The sequence below is a fragment of the Phoenix dactylifera genome, unplaced genomic scaffold, assembly GCF_009389715.1.
Source record: "Phoenix dactylifera cultivar Barhee BC4 unplaced genomic scaffold, palm_55x_up_171113_PBpolish2nd_filt_p 001469F, whole genome shotgun sequence".
Taxonomy (NCBI): Eukaryota; Viridiplantae; Streptophyta; class Magnoliopsida; order Arecales; family Arecaceae; genus Phoenix; species Phoenix dactylifera.
In genome coordinates, this window is record NW_024068783.1 from 21789 (window position 1) to 46311 (window position 24523).

A 24523-nucleotide genomic window follows, 5' to 3' on the forward strand; every position below is an offset into this window, starting at 1 on the left:
ACACAAAATCCCATACAGAAAACATATTTGATTATCATATTTTTATTTCTATTTTTTTCTTTTATTATTTCTCAAAAAATAAAATTTAAAAAGTTTTACTTTCGTTTTTTTTTAAAAAAGAGGATTTTCATTCTTCGCTTCCCAACCTCTCTTCTTTCGTCCAATCTTGCATTTAGCTCCATCGGCCCAACCCAACTTTTCCTCCAGCTCTGTCGCCTTCACCCAACCACACCGGCTCCCTAGGCCTCGTCGACCATCTCTCCATCCAATACCGAGCTATTCCTAATCTCTAGATACATCACTGGCTCATCTCAACTTCTTTAACTTTTAATGCTCTCTCGACTGCCTCTCCTGCCCGACGTTGAGCTCGATCTTGTCCTTGACCACGTCGCCGGCTCTATCCCCACTCTCTCTCTCCCTCATTGTCGGCTACGTCGCTGACCCTCGTTGTAAAAAATAAAAAAATACGAATCAAGTATTTTTTTTATTATTAAAAATTTGAAAAAAATAGAATTTTTATTGTTAGATTTTTTTTTTAAAAAAAAATGGCAACGATGCCAAACGCGGTTTTAATGTCAAATTTTTTAAATTGTGGGACTGTGAAATCCTAACCTCCCAGCTCATCACTCAATCGCCGCTTTATCCTATGACAGAATCGCCTTGTGTGACATGGAGAACTTCTAGCGTGCATGGAATGGGCAAATGATGGCATTAATCTTGCCTAATTCTTGCATAAAATAGAAGATACAAAGAAGACTCGCAAGGAGAAAAATAACAGTTTCTGCCGAGGAATGAGAGCTTAATTCAGAAGGAATGATCAATAAAGGAGCTGTAATGCAGGATTAGTAGAGATGGATCAGGCCTTGAAAAACAATATTGAAATGGGTTCAAGAGCTTGGTTCGTTGATATACACAGGGGATGTATAGTTGACGGGAGCTAGGCTCTGAAATAAGAATGAAAATGAGTAACTACTATTCCAACTGTTTGGTTGAAGAAAGTCTCATTCCTATTCCGATTTTAGAAGCAAATCAGAATGCTCCAATCCGTCAAAATCCAATCTCAACTCCTATTCCAATTCATTCCAATTCTAATTCTTTTTGCAAACGAAATGCACCAACAGTGTGGTAATGGGCTTGGGAGTATACAAGCAAACGACCCAAATCTGGTCCAGAATCCAAATTCTCAGTAGACACCAAACGGTAAGCCTAACCCAGAAGAGCAAACAAATCAAACGTAAATGGATGTCAGGACCAGCTAATCTGTATCCCTAACTCAGGATTCAAGAGACTCTGAATGGTAAGCGGTCCGTCGTCTTTGGAACAGGAACAATGGTGAGCTTGGTTGCAGAATAATCCGTGTTTTGGGAAGGAAGTATGGCAAGGATAGGATCAAGGCAGTGCAGCAAGCGACACAGAAAGCTTATCTACTCGAGGTGGTAGTCACTAAAAACATTTTTCTCTGCTCTTGGAAATATTAGGCTAGGTAGGATCTTGCTAGAGTTGAAAACTTAGCTGATCATTTTTTTTCTATCAGGCAGAAAAATTACTGATCATTAACAAGAAACTTCTGTCATATCAATCAACACACCTATCTGAAAGCAAAACATACAGGTAATTCTTCCTTGCTGATACAACCACTAATAAGGTGAATGCCAAAGATTAGTAACCGTATCGTAGCACTCCAAGTGACCCTAAGGTGTCTGTTGTTTAGATAGAGCTACAAATTCTATGAAAGAGAAATGTGCCGTATAAGATACCACTAACTTGGAGAGCTAAGTTGGGAAGTCTGTTACACAATGAATATGGCACCGCCAATCAGTTAATAGGTAACAAAGATACAAAAGAAAATGCTAGACTAAGACAGGAAGATATACCTAGATTTCCTGTTTTAAGAGTGATTTTTTGGCACCAGCTGCTGGTAATCAGATGATGCACAGCTATGAACCAAGCACACAAGGTAAAGGGCTTGTTCATGCACCAAAGCAAAAGCTTGAGACACGAGTTCAGCTCAGGAAATCTCAAAATTATGGTAATGGATGCCCTTCCCAGAAACAGATCAAAAAACAGAAATAAAGAAACACCAAAGAGAAACAAAGGACTGGTATTTGCAAACTGAATACATAGGCACATAAAAAAGTGGCACAATGTTGAATATCAAAATAAAGTGTGGGGACTGTGGCTGCAAGTTCATCCCATTTTCTTACCCAAAATAAGATGTTACACCTGATTCCAAAGTATAGGTATAATAACACACAACTACATAAGATATCTTCTGAAAGGCATGAATAGTGTTTTGTATCAAAGAAGACATGAATAGTGTTGCCAACTCTCAGTAACTGAGCTCATTAACATGAACTGATAACAGTGCAAGCTAACTCAAACAACCATGTTATTAGATTGTACAAGATACCAAAGCAAGAATCACCGCACACAGCACAGCTGAAGCAGCTACTCTTCAACGACAACACTGATTTCACCCTTCTCTAGCATGTCATAGAATGTTCTCGTCTTCCTCTGCTCGTTCCAGTGATGCATCTTCCACAGGCTTCCAGCAAAGAGACCCAGTGCAAGGCCTATGCAGATCTCCTTAACCACATTGGGTCCTTTCAAGGTAGCGTGTGCAATTTTATGTGCAGCCATTTCAGCTGGAACCCCACAAGCAGCAAAATCTAATCTGTGAATAAAGCATGAGAAGGGTTGGTACAGCAGATTCATATGAAATGACATTCCTCCAACTTAAAATTAAAAATATTGCCAAAACAAGTTGTTTTGGGAGACAAGGAAAAGTTAGCACGGACACCAATTCAATTCAGATAGCTTTTCATGATTGGATATTACATATCTATCTTCTGCTGTGTGCCAAATCTCATTAATAATGTTCATAAAATATTGAGAACTAAGCTTAGCAGGTTTTGCATAAACAAAACAAGGAGGTCGCTTTTACTGGCCCTTGCCTGCAAGCAGCTGATGCAGGAAAGGAACCAGGAAGCAGCACTTAAAAGAGTATGCCATGCAGTTGAACATCAAATGTTTGACTAAAAAAAAAAAATGTGCATCAGTACATGGCAAACAGCTCAAATCACGTAGTACATAATTATGATGAGCAAGCTCTTAAGTTTGCTCTTCCAATCCCAAACCATGCACTATCATTGGACAGTATCGCATTTTAAAAAATCAAACAGTAAGTCACATTCATACAAAATAGGGACACCTTGTTATATGTGTCTACAAAAGCCATATGGATGGCCTAAACTGGAATACATGGATAGTGCATTCAAAAGTTAACACATACCAGGCTACAAAATAATCCGATAAACCTTATATAATATACACTTAATCATATAACTAAAACCAATCAATGAAAAGGTCCTTCTCATCTTTATACGTATTAATCGGATCGGAGAGAGAAAGATCTACCCCTTCCAAAATTCAGAAAAATGCTACAAAACTCATAGAAAAATCTCATTACGAACCCCTAGAAAAATGGTAGAAAAATCTTGTTAACAACCACGCCAGAAAAATGGTAGAAAAATCCTGTTAGTTTTGTTTTTGTTCCAAGTTCAAAACTGACTGGACTCTTCTTAGCTTAGAAAACATAGAAAAATCCCATTAACATCCCCTTTATTCTATTTTTATTTCAAGCTGGACTTTTCTTAGCTGATTATTTTATGATTTAAAATTTTGAGGGAAAAATTACTTGAACACCCTCTCAACTTAGAGTCATTTTTACTTAGTACCCTTCGAGTCTAAAAAGCTTCAATCTGATCCACAAAATTATTAAGTGGTTCAACATCGTCCCCAGCCCTATCCGGTGCTCAATGTCGTTAACACATCATAAAGGACACTTTTACCATTGCCATTATTTTGTATTTTGGGGGTTTCTTTAATTTCTTTACTATGCCGCCATGCTTCAGCATCATGCTGCACTTCCCGCCGTTGCCCCCTAAACCTCGAGAGCTTGAGGACTGCCAAACCCCTTCGCCGAGCACTTGTCTTAGTCAATGATATTTTAGTCCTGAGATTATCATGTGACCATCATATGATACAATTCCATAAGCTCAAGTAAATGGAGATAGATGATGGGATAACATTGAACCACTTAAGTAACTTCAGGAACCAAATTGGAACTTTTTAAACTCGAGGGGTGCTAAGTGAAAATGACCTTAAGTTGAGGAGGTATTCAAGTATTTTTTTCAATTTGAAATATGAGAAAAATCAAAAAAGGCTCTTAAACTCCTTTCTCCAATCTTATTTTTAAATATATCTAAGTGTCTTAGGCGGCTTCCACAGTGCTAGCAGGTTGCATGTAGGTAGTGGCATGCAGGGGTGTTGTCTTCTACTCTAGGCCCGTGCCATCCTTCTTGACCTACTTCCGCTTCAACAGGGCAGGGCACAAGTTGGCAAACATGCCCATCTCCTTGGTGTGGGAGCCCTCCTTCCTCCATTTTGCAGTGATAAACCAGCATGCTGCATTTGTGGACTTCTAGATCATGATGATGCCCATGGACAGGATGTTGGGAGACGGGGCTCCTGTGGAATTGGACCAACGGAATGTGACGTACCTTGGGGTGCTCTACACCATCTCGAAGGATGAGATGCGCTGGTTTGACGTCTCCGGCCTCAACCCCATCCACACTGTCAACATCTAGGAGGATGGAAGCTGGACTCTAGTTCGGTGGTCCCTCTGGTGCTACCAATAAAGCATGCCTCAACCGGATGGAGTTGGTCTATAACTATGTGGAGATGGTGCTAGTCTACCTCGCAAGCGACGTGGCATCATGAACCGCTGTTGGTGGAAAACCTGGACCTCGATATCATCCACTTGGGCTATATGGGGAGGAAGAACCACTACATCTACCCTAAGGTGGGGACCCCCATGCCCAAGATCCTTGGAGTGGTCAAGTTGGACTTCAGAAAGCCGATTAGGGCACCATTGTGCCACGACGTACTCCAGAGATCTTAGGCATGAGGTTCCCATCTTGAAGTAGGCGTAGCATTTCTTTCTCCCTATATAGCTCAAGTAGATGATGCTGGAGTCCAGGTTCCCCGCTGACTGGGATTCACGATGCTACGTCACTTGTAAGGCCGACCGGCACCATCTACACATAGCTGTAGAGTAGCTCCCTTCAGTCGAGGGTGTGCTCCATTGACAGCACTTTGGGGGCCACCGAGAGTAGGTATGACTTATGTATTCCTCCCAATCATTGACATCGTGGATGGCATTAAGGCCAGAGACCGTGAACTAGCACATCTCAGCCTTCGAGGTGGTGTAGTGGAGGAGCACCCCAAGGTGCATCACCTTCCCCTGGTCTGATCTCGTGGGGCCTCACAACCTAGCACCATGTCCATGGCTTCTTCATGATCTACAGGTTAGGGAACACTGCGTGCCACTCCGTTAGCATAAAGTGAAGAAGGGCTCCCATACCAAGAAGATGGGTATGTTCGCTGATTTGCTACCCAGCCAGTCAAAGCGGTAGTAGGTCAAGAAGTGCAGCAAGGGCCCTAGCAGAAACTTGCACCCTGCGTGCAACCCTGCTAGCTCCATGGAAGCCACCAAAGATGCTTGGGTATATTTAGATAGGGGTGGAGAAAGGAGTTTAAGAGCCTCTTTTGGTTTTTCTCTTGCTTCAAAATTTTAAATGGTAAAATAATCACCTAAGAAGAGTCCAATTAGTTTTGAACCTGAAGCAAAAACAGAATAAAGAGGTTGTTAATGGGATTTTTCTATGTTTTTTAAGCTAAGAAGAGTCTGGTCAATTTCGAACTTGAAACAAAAACAAAACTAATGGTATTTTCTATAATTTTTCTAGGGGAGGTTGTTAACAGGGTTTTTCGATGATTTTTCTAGGGGTTCTTAATAGGATTTTTCTATGAATTTCTATCATTCTTCTTGAGTTTTAGAGAGGGTAGAGCCTTCTCTGTCCTGTCCGTTTAATAGGTATAAAGATGCCTGCTTGTTTATTGATAATAAACCATATATCCATTCCATCATGTTCTCCTATTTATGCCATTCTAAATCTACTAAAGCAATCAATAGCATGGGTTTTTGTTCCATTAGGCAAAATGTTTTTATTTCTTTCTCAGCTGAATTCTTCTCTAACATCCTCATAAAGCTATGCAATCTCATTGTGGTCTCAGAATATATTAAAACTTGAAGTTACCTCTTTGTTAGAAATGAATATGTGAGCTATAAACTTTTGAAGCAATCATATTATTAGTCTTCTCTTATCTAAAGTCCCAGTAAGTTATTCCAGGAAGCCACAACATTGTGGTCTAGATAGGCAAACATCTAGGCTCCTTCTATGTACTCAAAATCTAACGTGATGATGACATTATTGGCCTCCGAATCATCCTTATCTCAGAAAGATTGTCAGTCCCTGAAACTATCTTTTATTCAAAATCAAACTCAGAGGTTTCAGATATACACCATTAACGATATGCCAAACATGCATATGCTTTATATAAAACACTTCGAGCAGACCAAAATAAAAAATATCGGCTTGATCCCCTATCATAAAGACAGGTCACTTTCCAACTCTATCTCATCCCATTTTTTTTCTTACTGAAACTTCATCAGCATCTTAGCTCAAAAAGATGAAGAGCCGATCATTAAATACTCTTTTATACATCTCATCTCTAAAACAGAGAAAATGGAACAACCCCATTTCAGATCCCCAACCCAAAGAACCAAAACTATGAGAAAAGGAAGGAGACGGCTGAAAAATTACAAAGAAAAAAGATGTTGATTCAGGACAAGATTTGGAGATTAGCACATCCAATCAGAATCCTTCCCACAAGAAAACAAGAGGAAAACAAAATGTTGATCGATTAAACAGAAATCTAAGTGCCGAACAAATTGGGAACCTAATAGAGCGGGCGCTCTAATTATGAAAAGAAATAGAGAAATATTTAGGAGAAAAAAGTGCTCACCAGAGACTCGGGAAGGAGCGGGGAAGAACACGATGCCCTTCGCCTCTACGCAGCCGAGGAAGGTACGAGTGGGAGACGCAGAGCCATCTATTGGTCAATACAAGATCATCAAAAGACCTCGAAAGATCGCAGAATTACAGAAAGATCGCGGTATCATGAACATATCTCTGCCGTCCAATTAGACTAAAATCGACGGTTTTTAGATAGAATATTTCCCAAGATCCGATGGTAACATCGCATCACAACCGTTGAATAAAACAGCACATTAAGCCTAATCGGCCCAAATGGAATGGCCAGCCTTTGGATTCTGGGCCTATCTATGGGTGGTCATCTCAACGTCACCTCGGATTAACGCAAAGCTGACCCGGTCCAATTAGTTTGGGCCGCAGTTTAAATTGGACGCGAGTTGAGGTCATTTTCGATAATCCAATGACTTAACGAACCACATCCCACTAATCGAGACCACTTCCTCCACGTCACTTGTACCGCTGTTATTTTGTCCTTCGCCTTCCTCACCGACCTTTATCACGCAAAGCATGTCTCTTCCATTCTCTAAGGACTTGGAGAGGCTCCATTCCTATGAGAAGCTACGATGGAGAGGCTGAGGAGTTTCTCCATCAAGCCCACGAGGCTCTTGGTTTTCTCATTCACCGTCCCCTCCTCCCTCCTCTTTTGCTTCCTTTTCTCCTTCTGGGTCCTCAACACCACCCCCTCTGGCTCGACGGAGTCTCATCTCCGGCTCAGTGGAGGCCCCGGAACCATAAAAGATGAGGCCTTTGCTGGTTCCGGCGTCACTCTCTTTGTTAATGGGTCTAAAGATCGTATTTGGGGAGCAAGCATCTTGGGGGAAGCTGGCAATTTCTCTGTGGAAGCTCTGGATTTAGACAAGAAAGGAAAAAATGGAATTTTGGTGGATGTTCAAGTGGGAGAATCTGGTGGTTCTCCTGGGGAAGCACTAGATTCAATTAATAACGGGGAAGTTGCCATTTTTAATGATGCCCATTTGAAAGGGATTATTAATTCCTCTGACGAAGCTTTAGATTCAGTTAACGAGAGGAAGAACAGCGATCTGGCTGTCTCCGACCCAAGGGAAAGCTCTGATTTGTCTCAGGAAGGTCTAGGTTCGAGTACTCCGGGGGCTGATGGGAAAAGCGCCGAGTTTGATGCTCATAAGGTGAGAAATGAGAACTTTTTGGCTGACAATTTGATCAGAGATGCGAACTCTTATAATGCCAATGGGAAAAATATATCTTCAGTTGTGGAGAAAATTGAGGGTAAGCGTGCAAACACATGTGATGTTTCTCATGGAAGATGGGTTTTTGATGAGAGCTATCCTCTATATACAAGCAACTCTTGCCCCTTTATAGATGAAGGATTTAACTGTGAGGCTAATGGGAGAATGGATAAAGACTACATGAAGTGGAGGTGGCAGCCATATAATTGCAACATCTCAAGGTACTTAGTCTCCCTTCTTCTTGTTCCTCTTGCCTTTCCAAACTTTAGCTTCTAAAATTTGATCCGTATAATTAGTACTTGATTGGATTGGGATATGGGGTTGTTGGATTATGTTTAGGTTGGACCCTATAAAAATGCTGGAGTTGATTAGAGGAAAGAGACTGGTATTTGTGGGGGATTCTATTAACAGGAACCAGTGGGAATCCATGCTTTGTTTGTTACAAGGTGCTGTCTCAGATCCTAGGCGAGTTTATGAAGCTCGTGGGCGGAGGATCACGAAAAACAAGGGAATTTATAATTTCAAATTTCCGGTAATACCGATAAAACAAGTCTTTTAGTTCAATTAAGCTTTTGCATATCCCTGATTTTTGAGAAGGTTGCTGCAGGACTACCAATGCAGTGTTGAGTACTATGCAACTCATTTCTTGGTTCGTGAGAGTAAGGCAAGAGTACAACAGAGGCGGATGAAAACTCTACGAATTGATGCCATTGACAGGAGTTCGTTGAGATGGAGAGGAGCTGATATCCTTGTATTTAATACTGCTCATTGGTGGTCACACTACAAAACAAAAGCTGGGTGAGTGCATTTTTTGAGCTATTATGCAGAATGTATCCAATGTAAACATGCTCTCTCTATTATTTTTTTATGCTTGTTGAAGGTCTGAAGTTTTGATTTAATAAAATGAATAAAATGAAAAATATAATTCTCTGACAATGGATTAGAGATTTCACCAAAGAACACCAAAATGCATTGCTTGAATATTTATTTTTTTTCCTGATTAGTAATCAGCTTCTTCTAGTAAAATTCACTCGATGGCTTAAGTTTGGAAGCGATATACTGCAGATCATTCTTAACTGGTGTCAGTACAGTAACACTATTCTATTAGAATTCTATTACTTTGGTTACAAAATCTTTGAGTGTCATAACCAAATCTCAGATTAGGGTGGGTTTGACTATGGATCCTTCTTCAGCTTTCGTTCTTACTGAAGGATTAATTGGAATGCACTAACATATTGGCACATTCAAAATCAGTGTTCATTTAGACCTGATTCTCAGTTTTTACTTTCCCTGATTCTGCTTGTCAACCTTTGCCCCTCCACCTTTTCCAATCCTTGTTTGCTTGGTGTTATGTGTGCATACTATGATGCATAAGATTTCTTTCATGAGATTTAGGGCTTGCATACTGTTTACATGTGCTTAAAGCTTAGTTGGAGTTTGATATAGTAGGATATTTTTTCTGTGTTTTGAGTAGAATTGGGCCCTTAGCTCAGTTATCTCCTATGGCGACCTGTTGGGAAAGCAATGTAGTTGTTCGGAGAAAACTTTTGATGGCTTTACATGTTGGAGAACTGCAACCATCAAATTAACAATTCTGAGAATCATGTATGAATTCTAACTTTTGTGAGGTGGAATCCTTGAAGTCTGACATTTGTGTTTTCTCTGAGATGACATTTTGTTTTTCTGTATAAGGTAATATATAAAAATATGGAAAAAGGATCCAAAATCGATTTACCCTAATTTACTTAGATCTTTTATTCTGTAAGTATGAATAAGAGGAAGTGTGAAAAGATGTATGTTAATGACACAACATAATGCGAACATATAAGTTGGCAGCCTTTTATATCTGTTGTTTTCTGAAGCACCGAAGACATCTATCAACTTCTTTTATTTCCTCAACAGAATAAGTTACTACCAGGAAGGAGACCTGGTTCATCCCCACCTTGATGTGTCTACCGCTTTCAGAAAAGCTTTGACGACTTGGGCATCCTGGGTTGACCAACATGCTGCTCCAGGGAAAACTCAAGTTTTCTTCAGAAGTTCAGCACCGTCACATTTCAGGTTAGCTGTTTCCATTTCTCAAGGCTAAAAACATCCAATTCAGAAGGAAAGTTAGGGTCTTTTGCTCATGATGCTTTCGCTGCATTTCTTTGTTTCAACAGTGGTGGTGAATGGAATTCTGGGGGACACTGCAAAGAGAGCACCCAGCCCCTAAATGACACTTCTGGCCGACAAATTACTGAAAAGAACATGATCTTGGAGCAGGTTGTAAAGCAAATGAAAACCCCAGTAACTATCCTGAACATAACTAACTTATCTGGACTTCGAATAGATGGTCACCCATCTATATATGGGAGAAAACCTGAGAGAGGACCCCCAACAAGCATTCAGGACTGCAGCCATTGGTGCCTTCCTGGAGTTCCAGATGCATGGAATGAGCTGCTATATTTTCATCTACTATCTAGACGAGTACCAGTTTCTACAGGTTAGTAATGATAGTCTAGTGACATTCAATTCCTCCTATGCCTTGAATTGTTCATGATTTTTTTTTAAAGCTCCCTACTTTATACAACAAGTGCCTGTAATACTTGCTTATGTATTGATTGGAATAATTAGCATGTGATGGTGAAACTTATGGAAGAAAGAGGAGCAAGAATATTTGGGGTCAGACTGCTGTTTTGTATATCCTTTCTGCTGTATTTCATGTAGAATATTAAGTTAATCAAATTATTTTCTAATTTATGATAGTTGTAATCCCAATATTGTTTGTTCAGTGATTGACATTAGCCCACTTATTTATGATTCCTAATATAGCATGCTTAACTTCCTTTTGTCGATTGGCTTAGGGCTCCCTTACATATGTTCAAGACCCTATGCGAGAGAGAACAGTTGGTAGCACCTAACTAGTTGCTGGATTGGTATACATGGCTGTGCAAGATAAGGCTCAGAATGACTCAGAAAATTCATTACGATTAGATAAAAAGAACAGAGATTTGCTTTTTAGGTCAGGTTGGAGTGGTTCTTTCACAGAACTCTAGGCTCTTGAACATGCTGTTCCAATAGTCAAATCCAAGGCTAAAATAGTTATTCTGCCATTCGGAAGAATTGAATTCAACCCAATAGGATACTTTGTAAGAGATTCTGCACCTAAATTCTAAATTACAATTATTTCACTCGAGTTTACAGAAAATTGTTAAGCCTTCAGCTTGTTATCTAAGGTGGTACAAAAGGCTGTGGACGCAGTGAGAATTGAAGCAAGCTTCCGGAAACTGAAGGCAAATGGCAACCTTCTGATTTTGTTATTATGTGAGGATCTTGTTGGATATTTCTATAAAAATAATTTATAATAATAAGACTCGTTGGTTCATCTAGCCTGTATCTTCTACTAAATTTTCAGCCTAAATCCCAGCCAAGAAGAAAACAAAATCCATCGAGATCATTTTCCCTTCCGGCAAGATTCGAGCTAGCGTGGGTGTTGGGCCTTTTTTTTCCTTCCTGCAGGTTAGAGGAGTGTTGGACTGGTATGGGCCATTTTCAAATGGGCTTTCTAGTCCACGAATCTAAGAGAAAGTTCAGTCCAAATCTTGTTACATTATCCGAACATGCACCAAGAAGACTCTTCTTATTGGATCTGTTCGAAGGCACGGACGGCCCGCCCGGACTGCCTGAAGCATGTTCGATGGACTTAATCCTGAGTTTTAAGCCGAACGGGCTGGGCCAGGCTTAAATATGAGCGTGCCTGTTAAAACAAGTCGGGCTCAAATTTAGCTATGCCCGACTCGAGCCCGATCCAGCTTAAATCTTATGGAACATAAAGACTATAAAGTGTATAATTGTGTCTTAAGAATCTAGTTTTATGGTGACAATATATATATATATATATATATATATATATATATATATATATATTAATAATTATCTTCTATGCACCAACAATCCTCATGAATAACCATAAACGCATATTCATGAATCTTACCAATCCTTTTTAAATATATAATTTTTTGCAAATAAAAAAAAAAAACTCCTAAGACATGGTTCGCATATACATATAATCCACAATAATTTAAAAAATTGGACATAAGATAAAAGCCTTCTCATAAATTATATATTTATCGTACACAAGCTTGCCTCTCTTTTTTTTTCCTGGTGGACCGGGGCTACCTACATAAGGGGACGCCATCCCCAGACATATAACTCCCACTACAGGATTTGCTAAAATTTGATCCCCTCTTGGTTCATCACCCTCCCCAACTGGCCTCCTACAACGTAGTGATCTATCCAATTGTCAAGCAGCACTCGTTCATTTGGATCCTCAAGGCCTGGCTAAATGGTTAGCACCATGATGGAGGTGCAGAGGAAGAGGAGTTGCATCTCAAGGCTTTCGCTTCCAGACACGCAAATGGAGTCGTCAGGGACAAATCTAATCTCCACCAACAAAAGAACAGAGAGAAACAACTGTTAGGGAATTGAAACAACGAAGCCAAACGCCAACCTTAATTCTGATGCAAGTCAAATACGCTGTAAAGTCTAGATCATTCATATAGAGAACTGAGAGGCTTTTAAACAAAAAAGAATCTATAGATATATATATTACATCGGTAGTCTCCCATGGCTGACGAGCTCCGTTGCCACGGCCGTCTCAAAGGAAACCTTCTCCCATCCGTCGCTTTGAGGTCCCGGATCGGACCTCGATCGACCTCTGATGGGAGAAGACAACGAGACCCCTTCTGAGTTGAAGAAGGGGGATGGGTCCGTGTTTCTATTCGAGCCTCACCAATATCTTGGAGTCGACACTGGAAGTCGCGCCTCCGGGTTATCTCCTGTGTCCGTCGCTGAGCCACCCTTCCATCGAAGTCTGATCAGGATGATGTTTCTTGAATTCCTCATGATGGGATTGGAGAAGAAATGAATTGGATTGGAGAAGAGGAAGGCAGAAGTGTTTCTCTGAGAAATTTCGATGGTGATTGGCTTGGTGGAAGGACGGACAAGGTCACTGAGGCTTTTTATAGGGCTTAGCAACCATCAATGAATCCAATTGGAGATTTGGATTTCAAATCTGGAAGATGCACGCAGGAGGATATAAATGGAAAGTTCATGAAAACATTTCCAACATAGTAGAATATATAAAAGGCAGTTCCACTATTACATTCCAAAAATAGTATGAGTTTCATGAACTGAATCTTTCAGATTGATACAGATATCAGATTCATCCAAACCTTCTTAAAGCATTTAAAATAATAGAGAGCGGTGAAGAATCAGTGAATCCGAGGGGGATGCTGAAGGAGATATAGCAGAGACTGGTGAATAATTAGTGAATTTCCGAGCGGAATACAGAATGAGATATGGCGGAGTCTGCTGAATAATGGGTGGAATCCGAGGGGGATACGGGAGGCAAAAGGTAATCATAGCATTCTTAAAACAGTAACAGAAGTTCATGAATCAAATCTTCTATGCCATTTTGGTTAGATTAACAGAATCTAGTACTATATACAGAATTGTTTAGTTTGTTATTGCACTTACAAAATCATCAAACTCGTAGGGTACTCTGAATTGTCCAAATTTATAGGCATGAATCTAATTTTCTATGGTATATTGGTAACAACATATCTAATTTTCCTGTGTTTTGAAAGATGGCCTATGAAAATTTTACAGGCTTGTGCACATTAACAGGAGGAAATCCTTCCAGGCCACACAACCTCCGAACTTCATTTGAAAAGAACGACCAAAAGTAGGGATACTCTGCGAGTTGCTCGAAGTTAGCAAGCTCACTCCGACAACATCATACCAGCCGCAGGCTTGCAAATTCGAAACCCCCAATCACAAATGAAACAGGGAGCAGTGAGACCATTATCGAGACAAGCAAAAACTAGAAATCTTGCTCCTTTGGTTCAGTTTCATGGAATTGTACCATCAAGGGCACCACCATCTTATAATTTGGCTGCCCCCACCCAAAGCACAACAACCCCCCCCCCCCCCCCCCCCCCCCCTCTACAGAAGAAAACAAAGAAAATCTAAATAATCAACAATGCCGATCGTCCGCATGATAGTGGTATCCAACAATAACTCTAATCAAAGAAAAGCAAACATACATCTTTCTTTCATATTTACAATGACAGATGAAGACAATTAACATGAAAATGATTCACAACATTAAGGCAGAGAACATTTAGTTAAAGGGGCATTCGAGCAGATTGAGAAGTTCCAAAGCTGCTTGTAAGGCTGATCGGTACTCTAATTTCAATACAATAGTACAGAAGCTGTTCGAAAAACTGAGAAGACGTATTGCTTCCTACACTAGAAGCTTTGGTAAATGCAAACTTTCTGCAATACAAAGAATAAAGTTCTCCTTAGGTGCATAACAGGGTAAGTCGGTGGCAAACATTCCATCCCAGTAATGGCTACATGCGCATCATGACAAACATGGATTCATTGCACAGATACAACTGGTCTTTACGGATCAGAAGCTGCTAGTGGCTGAAGGGCTTTCAGAGGATTCATGATCACGCCATCAATTAGACCATACTCCTTAGCTTCTTTTGCACTCATGAAAAAGTCCCGGTCAGTATCTTGGTTGATCCTTTCCAAGCTTTGGCCAGTATGATATGCTAGGTACCCATTCAAATTAGCTTTGTGGTGCAGCATCTCATTTGCCTGAAAAGCAGTACAAGAGCGTTCATGAGAATCAAGAGTTGGCCAGATATGAGTAAAATTTTCATTTACTTCGTTAAGAAAGGCAAAAAAAGAAATAAGAATAAAATGCTAAACAACAGATCTTTTTCTCTGTCCAAAGGAAGTAGATGTTTTGTAAACAATTAGAAGCCTACATTGAAGGATAATGCATAAGGCACTTTTATTTTCTTTTTGCTATGCCTAATGATTAAATGATTAATTGAAACAGGAAAGTGAGACCCCAATCAACAGCAGTGTGGGACTTTCTCATGGGGGGATTCTCATCCAACTCTACAAGGAGTCAGCCAAACATGATATACATCATGAAATAGAAACATCTACAAACTTGATTAACAGATACAACATCAAAGTCAGACCTTACCTGGATGTCAATATCAGTCTGTCCACCTTGAGCTCCTCCAAGCGGTTGATGAATCATTATCCTGGAGTTTGGTAAACTATACCGTTTCCCTGGTTTGCAGAAGAAAAGGATGTAATTTTAAGAAACAATATATTCAAGTTATTCGAGAGGCCAGATCTTGGAAAGTGTAGTCATAGTAAAATTCAGAAGAATTACCCTTGGTGCCAGAACTCAGAATAAAAGCACCCATGCTGTTTTCGAAAGGCCAAGCAACATTGACAACAAAAGTCAGTGACTTTAATGTGCATTAGAAATAATCCAGCATCTAAATAGAACGGAAAATATAAACAGACACTGAGGACTATTTGGACCAAGGGATGGAAGAAGAAGCATTATAATTAACAAGAAGCCATGATGAGAAGGGTGCATGTATAAGATCATCACTGACGAACTGAAGCACAGGTGAAAATGAACTGTCATAACTACTTCTCAAGTACATGAAGAGCACATTCAAAGACAGATATTCAAGTCATCCTACAGCAGTGATTGCAAAGTATTTAAATAGAATATATCTCACCGCTCATTTTTTTAATAATAAATTCCAAATGACGAGACAAGTTGTAATTACTAGTCTAATGTATAAAAATAAGTCAAATTCTTGTCTTCCATGCAAAGAGGCTATGGCATCGAGGGTGCATGCCCACTGTCCCCATTTGAACTACAGAACGTGTCCCCTGAATTATTACTACATGTAGTTCTTCCATCATATCTATGAAATGATTTTGTAGTACTCCCACCAATTATTCTCAAAAATTAGCAGCCTTTCGTATCTTTGGTATTAGGAGTGGGAGCAGAATTAGGAATGAGAGAAGGGAGAGCTAATTTTTGCTGTTAGACTATTCAAAGTAGCAAAAACGATGACTGCTTAACTGCAATTTGGAATGGATTCGACGGCATATTTGGTGGCCCTTACTTTCTAAGGTACATGTGCATTTTTTTCCCCCCAAGAATCTGTACTGGAATGCAATGTATAGCACATGTAGAAAATATGAAAAGCATAACCAATATGAAAGTGAATAGACTTTGTACCTATTTTTTTCCTCAAAAAAAATACAACAACCAACAAAATCATCCCATCTAATTGGTGGGTTGCAATATTTTGCCTGGTTTGCATTTTGCAATGAGACTGGAGCAAATGTTACTTCTTGATAATTTGCAATATTTTGCATGGTTGAAATGTAGCTCCAGAAAGTACATGGCATAATAAGCATAAGCAAGATATTTTATAATGGTGCTAAACTGTTAACACATGGTGAAACAAGGGTGAAGCTGAACATGAGAACATTAGGTTGTGTATTAAAAACTTCTACGATATCCAACAATCTCCTCGAATTTTGTCCAGCACTGAAGGCTTTGAGCAATCAGTTACTTCTTCCTTTCCATCCCTCCCAAATGATAGGTGTAGATGGAATGCCCTAAATTTTCCATTTAGCCACACCAAGCCTAATCCCTATCAACCAACTTCACATAGTCATGCAAGAACTAGAAGCCTGTTTGACTTCTACATGTAATGTCCATCATGTGAAAAAACAAGTTGCGTTGAGGGTAAAGAACCTAAGTAGCATGGGAGTGAGCATAAAATCATTGCCCAACAAAAACTACTGAATTTTGAAAAGTTGCATCTAGCGAAACTGACATGACTCGTATTTGACATTATATTCTAGGAAAAAAGTCCACCTGGAATCACATACCCATTCATATGAGCTTATATCCATAAACTTTGCTATGCATCCCCATTTTTATTATCATAAAGCTGTCATTAATTCTCAAATAATCAGTCTCAATCAATAAAACTTTTCTCACCTTCCTATAAGACTCTTCTTTCATACCTAGGTTTCACTGTTGATACATTAATTCTTTTAATATATTATATTCTTTGCTCCTGACAGCATCTAGCGTCACTATGCATATTTCATTTTCTTATTTTGTTCAATCCAAAGGGTAGCAGATAAAGAGAATCATGTTTCCTAATATATACGCCCTCTAAGATCAGCATCGTAAGTCAATGTTTTTTAGCCCATCTTTACTTCATTCGGATCAAGGTCAGATAGTTATGGACTCTTATCATGCTACTTTCAAAACATGCATTAGAAGCATTAAATCACAGTTCACTTTTTTCCCCTCACACTCCCTTTACCTTATTTATATGAAACAATGGAATAACTATCTATACATATCCATTTCATCTTTACAAGACCTGGATATTTAGAATAAGAGAAAAGTATGCACTGGAAAAAATAATCTAAAAAGGCAGAACCAAGAAGGTGAAGGAGAATCTTGAAAAATATCAAGCTATTCTTATAATTAAGAACAGATAGAGGTTGAGTTCCTTCTCACCTATATGTTGGAAAGGCCACTCGCCTAACATTTTTAGAGACCCACAGAGGAACTAACATAGTACCATTTTTATGTTAGAATACTTCGAGCATATAGTTTAGGCAGGGCCATTTATCATCTCAGTCAGGAAAATTGCAGGGCAATGAGGGATAGTATCTTTGTTTCGGGAGTAGAAGGATAAAACCACGATACGTTCCAGTCATGAAAACCAGGAAAAGAGATCCCAAGTATATGACTAACCTTGCTGCTTCAGTTCCACGTTTCATTTTTTGACTTGACTCAGGGAAAAAGAAAAAAAGAGATTGATAAAGCTGCACATGGACTTTGGTTAAGCCTAAACATTAATTAGAAAAATTGTCCCTTTTCTTGAACAAGACTGGATGGTTATGGTCATGGCAATTGAAAGTACAATATTCTTCACATCAATCCTCAGATGTGGTTCACATTGAGTATGATAACAGTACCTACCTTTAACATTCTCAACAATAATCTTCAGCCAATGTTTAGGTTTCAAAACTACTTCTTTAGATGTATACACACTCATGAAATCTCCATGCAATTTTTACAAAAACCTCCTACTTCTACAACCCCTTCCTATCATCTTGCAAAAGCTTTTAAAACTATCAAGGTGATGTCACAACCAACTCACCATCCATCAAGATGGTTTATAAGAAATTGTTCTATGGTCTCTCAGTTCTATCATAAAATATAAATTTTACATTAATTTTTTTCTGGGGTTCTGAAAAGACACAAGACAAAATCAAATAGAAATTTAGTGTAGAGAAATTTAGTCTAGAATGCTACACTACCTACTATTGAAGGCAAAGACAAAAGACAAAGTCAAAGAGAAGAGCAGGGTACAGAGAGGATGTTATTGTGAATGATAATACACAGTTTATGCTATGACATGCAGGTTCCTATACAATGTAATCCGATGGAAAACTTTTTGATGCAGTATGGCGACCAAGTTTAGTGTGTCCCATTTCCTCAACCTTTTACTTCATGAAAATTATAGTAATAATCACAGTACAACAAAATGCACCGACCATTGAATTATATAAAAAAATTACATGCTCACCACTGTAATTGCTTGATTATGCCAGAATAAAGAATTTCAAGAGTCCAAAATATTTCATCACAAATTCCTGTTTCCTTAATCATGGCATGTCACTGTAACCATTTAACCATAACATGATACAAAATTCATGAGCAACTGCATAGACATTCATGAATATGTAAAAATACAAACAAGGTAATAATTAAATAACTGCAAAGTACTTTGTAAAAGAGAAAATTTGGTTGGTAGAACTAGTTCTAAAGACTGATTTAAAAGCAAGCTCACTTTCAGCTGTTTAACCAAATGACAAAAGCTGATAAACTATTAAAAGTCATTACCTAGCTGCAAGTCCAACACAAACAGTGGAGACATCAGGCCTGATGTGCCTCATCGTATCAAAAATTGCCATGCCTAAAGGGAAGCACAAAATCCCACTGCCTCAGTAACAAAAATGCCTGATATATAAGACATACTGAAAAAAGAATAAAGACAGAAGGTATTACCAGCTGTAACTGATCCTCCTGGAGAATTCACATATATGACAATATCCTATCAAAAATATTAGGTGACAAATTAAGCTAGATTCTAAGAATTCACATAAATGACAAATAGCTATAAATTGTAAACTAAGTTAACTATCTTATTTAAAGGAAATAGACTTTCATTAATTGCAACAAAATTCTCATGAATACATATGATTTAGAAAGGGAAGAAGAAATGTTTGATAATCTATAAAACAATGGCCCGTGTGAGAAGAATAAATAGTTCAGAGTTTCACTCTGGTCACTGCATCTTATAATCCCACTTGCATACTTTCATGAAAGCAAAAAAAAATCAGTAGCAGTTTGACAGGACCTAATAACATCCTCATTCAATTTGTTTCTGTCCAGTCAAACATCAGTGTACTTATTATACCTTGAATCATGACAAATGACGACACATGATTTACTTAGAACTATCCATGAATGACAACTAAAAAGCGTGGCTGCCAACCTGGACTATCTGGTTTTGTCGTGTATTGCCAATGCTTCAATGTATTTTTTTAGCTTCACCTCCTTAAAACCTGACATGCATTACCAAGTGAACTGCACCGCACATCCATTCCTTAGGCATTTTCATGTTTATTCTTCTTATTTGAAGAAAGCCAATATGATGAGTCAACATAACAAGGTTATGTAGTGAAATGACACTGCTTCTCATTCTAACAAACTCCAATGTAACTTCATTAATCAAATTTCTTCTGAAGAACCTCCAATGTCAATAATAAGATATTCAGGCAGTCAAAGATCAGAGCACCAGCTTAAGATTCTAATGGCGTACAGGTCCAAAAGTGATGGTTATTTACAGCTCAATCCAAGAAGTTAGATGCATGACAGGAACATGATAAATAGCTTTTTGCATGCTCCTATGCATTAGTGTTTAAAGAGGAAGAAACCAACTGACATATTAGAACCCCTTTTAAGTTTACCATATTCTTTGCCAACTTAAGGTAGTTCTCCATTATCTCAAAGTTGAAATTTCAAATTCAATCATACAATTTCATGGAAAAAACTTTAGTAGTTTATTCATATTACATACTGATGATAGACAGTGATTCATCAAATTACAATAGCTCGGTCATCATCACAGCCATCAATTTAGAATTATAGTCATTTATTATGATTTTTTACACTATATTGTGGTTGAGAATGATGTGACCAACCATAAGATCATACAATCTGAACTCTAGAAGAGTTCTGCATTCAGCTGAAAAATACAGATTCGAAGGATAAAAATCAATAGATAAAAGAATGTAATCCTGTATCCTCAAAAGAAAGCACGGGAGCTGCACCGATGAGCAACGATCCAACTCAGATCCATTAGGCATGCACAAGCAAGACTTAAGACAGATCTGATAGGAACAGAAGGGCAGCATAATAGAACAAGACCAAATAGAAGACGGATGTTATGTGAAAGCATCTAAACAAGTTTTTATCAACAATAGTAGCAAAGATGAATAAGTCTGAAAATAATTTAGTTGGGATAACACTTGTTCATGGTTACAGTTATTCTCAACTAGTTAGATAATACGCCTTTATAGATTGAAGCTTAATGATTGGACATGCAAGCTCCTCATTTTTCTAAGACTACCTATCCAACCTCTACTAAGAAAAAAAAAATGATGCCAACTGTTCATATTTAGTTTTAAGCATGGGCAAAAGCTGTTATACTTCTTCTGTTCGTTTATAATGTATTCATTTGCTTCCATCTCAGCATTATCTTGTGTATGCAATCATAAATAAATTTACATAATTCAGATCCACGAAAACTTTTTTCTATAATACTATATGGGTGCAAGACCTTGGTAAATTTTATGGGCATGAAATGACAATGAAGTTATTCTCTCATCTAAAATCTTTTACATCATTGAATGAAATGAAAGATGAAAACATGTTCAATAATTTGCAGAGTGGCTGAAAATATATGCTTCAACAAGCAAGCAAGACTAAAAGAAAATTTTTATCAGGCAATAACAAGGTTGACAAATTTCACATGGGTCAAAGCATTATCTAGTAGAGATTGTCGAATAAGTAACACGGGCATCCCAAAAATGAGAACATTAAGGCACTTTATTTTAGGAACAGTAGAATTTCAAATGATTAAAATAAAGGAAGATTTATATTGACTGAATGTAGAGTTGTGGAGATGTAATTAAAAATTTAAAATGATAATAGCCATTTACAGTGGGGACTAAGGGTGACCCGAGAAGGAGAGTAGCTCATGAAAGGATAACAGCCAAAGGCAACCTAGAGGTCATGAAAATGAACCTGAAAAAGAGTTACTTGGGATGGCATGGCTGGTTTCTTTCCGATTTCTGAAAAGTGTTTGAAAACACCCTAGCAACTAACTCAACAAGCACTAAGTAATACCAGATTTAACTTAAAAAAGTAATAAAAGTAGACAAAGAACCGACAGTAATTAAATCATAAGAACATGCCTTGAGCATTTCATCACATTTTTTATTAATTATTTCTATAAACTCAAAACAGAACAACCCATGAAAGCTCTTTCTGGCAACAAGTACTGCAATTAAAAATCTATAAACCTCAAGAAGTATCAGGTTCCAAAGTAGTAGGCTACTCTATTCATCTAGTATGTGCCCTGTAGGCCCTCCAGCTAAAGGAGACATTTTCCTTATGTAGAAGAACCATGCAACCAGAGTCAATACTACCTCTGTTCACCACAGAAGAAAGAATCCAGAAATGAAAAGAACGGGTGAAAACCAAGGAGATTATGCTATGCTATTAATTCGCAGCAACCAAACAAAACCTAAGATGAAGTTACTAATAATCATAAGAGAAACAGCAAACAAGACTAAGCAGAGACCTTGGTAGGATCAACAGCATCCAGGTAGAGAAGCTGCGCCACAATAATGTTCGCCATGTCATCATCCACAGGTCCACCACAACGTATAATCCTCTACAAAAGACCAAATCTTTACTCTCTCATCATTCAAGAAAAAAAAATAAAACCAATCCCTAGTGTCCAAAAAACATTAATCCATACATGCTGGAAGAGCTGGCTGATAACGCTCTGGAACCGCTCCTGCACCATGGGCGGCGGCCCCTGCCCTCCTTGGGCCTCCACTGGAAAGTAGGGAGACGACGGCACTACCAAATCATCCCTGAATCACCACCAAAAACACTAAAAAGAATGGAATCCTTGCACAAAACCAAGAAGCAATCAAGAGAGAGGAAATGGGGACGGGCAAAGAGAGAAAGAGAGAAACAGTAGCTTATACCTAATAGACCAAACCCCTTTCCTGTGAGATCGATCCGGCGCCCAGGAGCCGCTCGAGTAGACGGCCTTAGGAGAGCTCCAGGTGCCGACGAGCCTCCTAAACTTCCTGCAAGGAGAGAGAGCAAGCATCGAGACGAAACCGTGCAAAAGAGAAGGAAAGAGAGAGGGAGGAGAGAAGAGAGGAGGAAAGAGTACTTGGAAGAAGCAAAAGAAGAGGAGAGAAGGCGGATTCGGGAGGGGAGGTGGAGGGTTTGCGGAGGGTTTCTGGCGAGGGTTTTGAGGGGGGAAGCAGCGGGCGCCGCGACGCAGGAGGAATTCGCCATGGCCATCTCCTTGCTTCTTTTCTTCGGGTCTCGAGTTCGCTTATCTTATCCGATGAGAAGACGAGACGCGGCGGAGAGCTACGACCCCGCGCTTTGGCTCTTTGCCTTCGCCGGAAAGATCTCGGTGAAGGAAGGAGATTTTTTTTTTCAGCAAAAAAAAAAAAGGAAGAAGGAAGGAGATTTCTTTATTTTATTTTTTATTTATTTTATTTTATTATTTTATTATTTTTTTATTTTTTTTAGTACACCGGCAGCCTCGTGCCATCTGAGTCAAAAGACAGATGTGGAGAAACAGATAAAAAACAGTCCAGAAAACCTCTCTAGAATGGTGAGCAACAAAAGTGGCGATGTAGTCAACATCTCTATTCGCCTCTCGAAACACATAAAAGACATCATACTTCCTCAGCAGCCTCCAAATGTCATCTAGAACGGATGGTTGGACATCTCCGGCTCTTTCTGTGAAATTCGCTCAATCACCTTTGCTAAGTCCTCCTCCAGGATGATGCTCTTAGCCTCGAGTACCCGGCTCTAGATGTCATTGGTTTGTAGTTAAGAGCCGTTTGATCTATGTACCCTGCAACATCTCCCGTTACCCGGCTCTAGATGTCATTGGTTTGTAGTTAAGAGCCGTTTGATCTACGCACCCTGCAACATCTCCGGTTCCTTGAGATTATGTTAAGCTCTTAACACCGTTGCCAGGCCTGGTTAATTTCTTTTCTTAGCACGTTGGTAACATGTTATTAACACGTAGACACCATGGAGACTGCTGTTGATTCAATGATTTTACTTATGGGAAATGCATTTAGCTGAATTTTTCTCAATGAATAGTATATACCATGATAGTATGACAAAGAAGTTAATCATTCTCTGTCACGCCCCGAACCCGGGGGCCGGGGCGCGAGCAGACGCCGCGCACCTGCAGGGCGGACCCCGCAGGCACGCAAGGCAGATAAATCAGATCAACTATTAATAACTAATTAAAAATAAATTCCAGTTTTCAGATCAAATGTCCATATATACATAAGTCAAAAGAGAAAGTCAATATCCACTAGCTAACTACATCATGATCACTCCATCCCGTAATCCCCATAATCATATATCATCACCTGCAAAAATGTAAATAGTAGGAGTGAGCTAACAGCTCAGTAGGCAACATCATGCAATAAAGTAATCATATAACATGTCATGATGCATATGAAAAGCAACTAAAACTCATAAATCCAAAAATCCACACGACAATACGTAAACCCGATCCGAGACTCAAAATAACTCCACCGCATGACTACGGCCACATCACCCAGTGGCATGGTTACACCGAAGTGCCAATACAACTCTCCGAAGAGCCGCTCCACTGAGCCAACGCACCACTGTGCCGCACCCCCTGGTGCCAAAATCACGCTCCACTGAGCCGCTCCGAAGAGCAAAACGCACCCCTGTGCCGCCACTATTCTATCACCGGTGGTCGCGGTGTCGGAACTAGTTCCTCAGTACAAGTCGACAAGGCCAACGTATCATCCCATTGGCGGGGCCTAGACTATAGTCACGCGGATTTTAAAAATCAATAAATCAACTTTCCAAATTAAAGTCATAATCATACTCCCATCAGTAAAGCATATAACAATTTATGAAATTTAAATATTTAATTTTAAATCTAACACATAATGCCAATAATAAAACATAACATCAACATATGCAAGATACATGTTAAAATTCTACTTTAAAGCAATAGGTCACCTACCTGGGTTCGCTTAAAAATCCCTGTCACAGATATC

The 24523-nt window shown here is 39.1% G+C and overlaps 3 protein-coding genes across 3 annotated transcripts; 1 reads left to right on the forward strand and 2 right to left on the reverse strand.

Annotated features, from left to right (window-relative positions):
- Positions 1-2147: 2147 nt before the first annotated feature.
- Positions 2148-2674, reverse strand: LOC103700977 (cytochrome c oxidase subunit 5C). The gene has a single exon (XM_008782889.4). It carries the CDS (start codon positions 2638-2640, stop codon positions 2449-2451), a length of 192 nt encoding a protein of 63 aa, XP_008781111.1. The 5' UTR covers positions 2641-2674; the 3' UTR covers positions 2148-2448.
- A 4761-nt stretch (positions 2675-7435) lies between these two features.
- Positions 7436-10911, forward strand: LOC120108659 (protein trichome birefringence-like 6). Its single transcript, XM_039122330.1, has 5 exons — positions 7436-8385; positions 8504-8696; positions 8772-8962; positions 10067-10225; positions 10327-10911. Exons 1-5 carry the CDS (start codon positions 7523-7525, stop codon positions 10652-10654), a joined length of 1734 nt encoding a protein of 577 aa, XP_038978258.1. The 5' UTR covers positions 7436-7522; the 3' UTR covers positions 10655-10911.
- Positions 10912-14290: 3379 nt separating this feature from the next.
- LOC103700979 (ATP-dependent Clp protease proteolytic subunit 5, chloroplastic-like) lies at positions 14291-22892 on the reverse strand. Its single transcript, XM_008782891.4, has 9 exons — positions 22624-22892; positions 22430-22534; positions 22195-22312; positions 22015-22107; positions 19152-19197; positions 18987-19059; positions 15411-15445; positions 15216-15304; positions 14291-14815 (listed from the first exon to the last, which is right to left on the reverse strand). Exons 1-9 carry the CDS (start codon positions 22755-22757, stop codon positions 14615-14617), a joined length of 894 nt encoding a protein of 297 aa, XP_008781113.1. The 5' UTR covers positions 22758-22892; the 3' UTR covers positions 14291-14614.
- Positions 22893-24523: the final 1631 nt, after the last annotated feature.

Bases quoted from the DNA above. Each gene is read 5' to 3' on its own strand.
- LOC103700977 (XM_008782889.4), bottom strand. From the start codon at position 2,640: ATGGCTGCACATAAAATTGCACACGCTACCTTGAAAGGACCCAATGTG.
- LOC120108659 (XM_039122330.1), top strand. From the start codon at position 7,523: ATGGAGAGGCTGAGGAGTTTCTCCATCAAGCCCACGAGGCTCTTGGTT. The intron at 8,697-8,771 runs GTAATACCGATA...AGGTTGCTGCAG, and splicing joins TTTATAATTTCAAATTTCCG to GACTACCAATGCAGTGTTGA. The intron at 10,226-10,326 runs GTTAGCTGTTTC...TTGTTTCAACAG, and splicing joins TCAGCACCGTCACATTTCAG to TGGTGGTGAATGGAATTCTG.
- LOC103700979 (XM_008782891.4), bottom strand. From the start codon at position 22,757: ATGGCCATGGCGAATTCCTCCTGCGTCGCGGCGCCCGCTGCTTCCCCC. The intron at 19,198-22,014 runs GTCTCTGCTTAG...TATTTTTGATAG, and splicing joins ATGCTGTTGATCCTACCAAG to GATATTGTCATATATGTGAA. The intron at 19,060-19,151 runs GTAATACCTTCT...GCTTCCCTTTAG, and splicing joins AGGAGGATCAGTTACAGCTG to GCATGGCAATTTTTGATACG.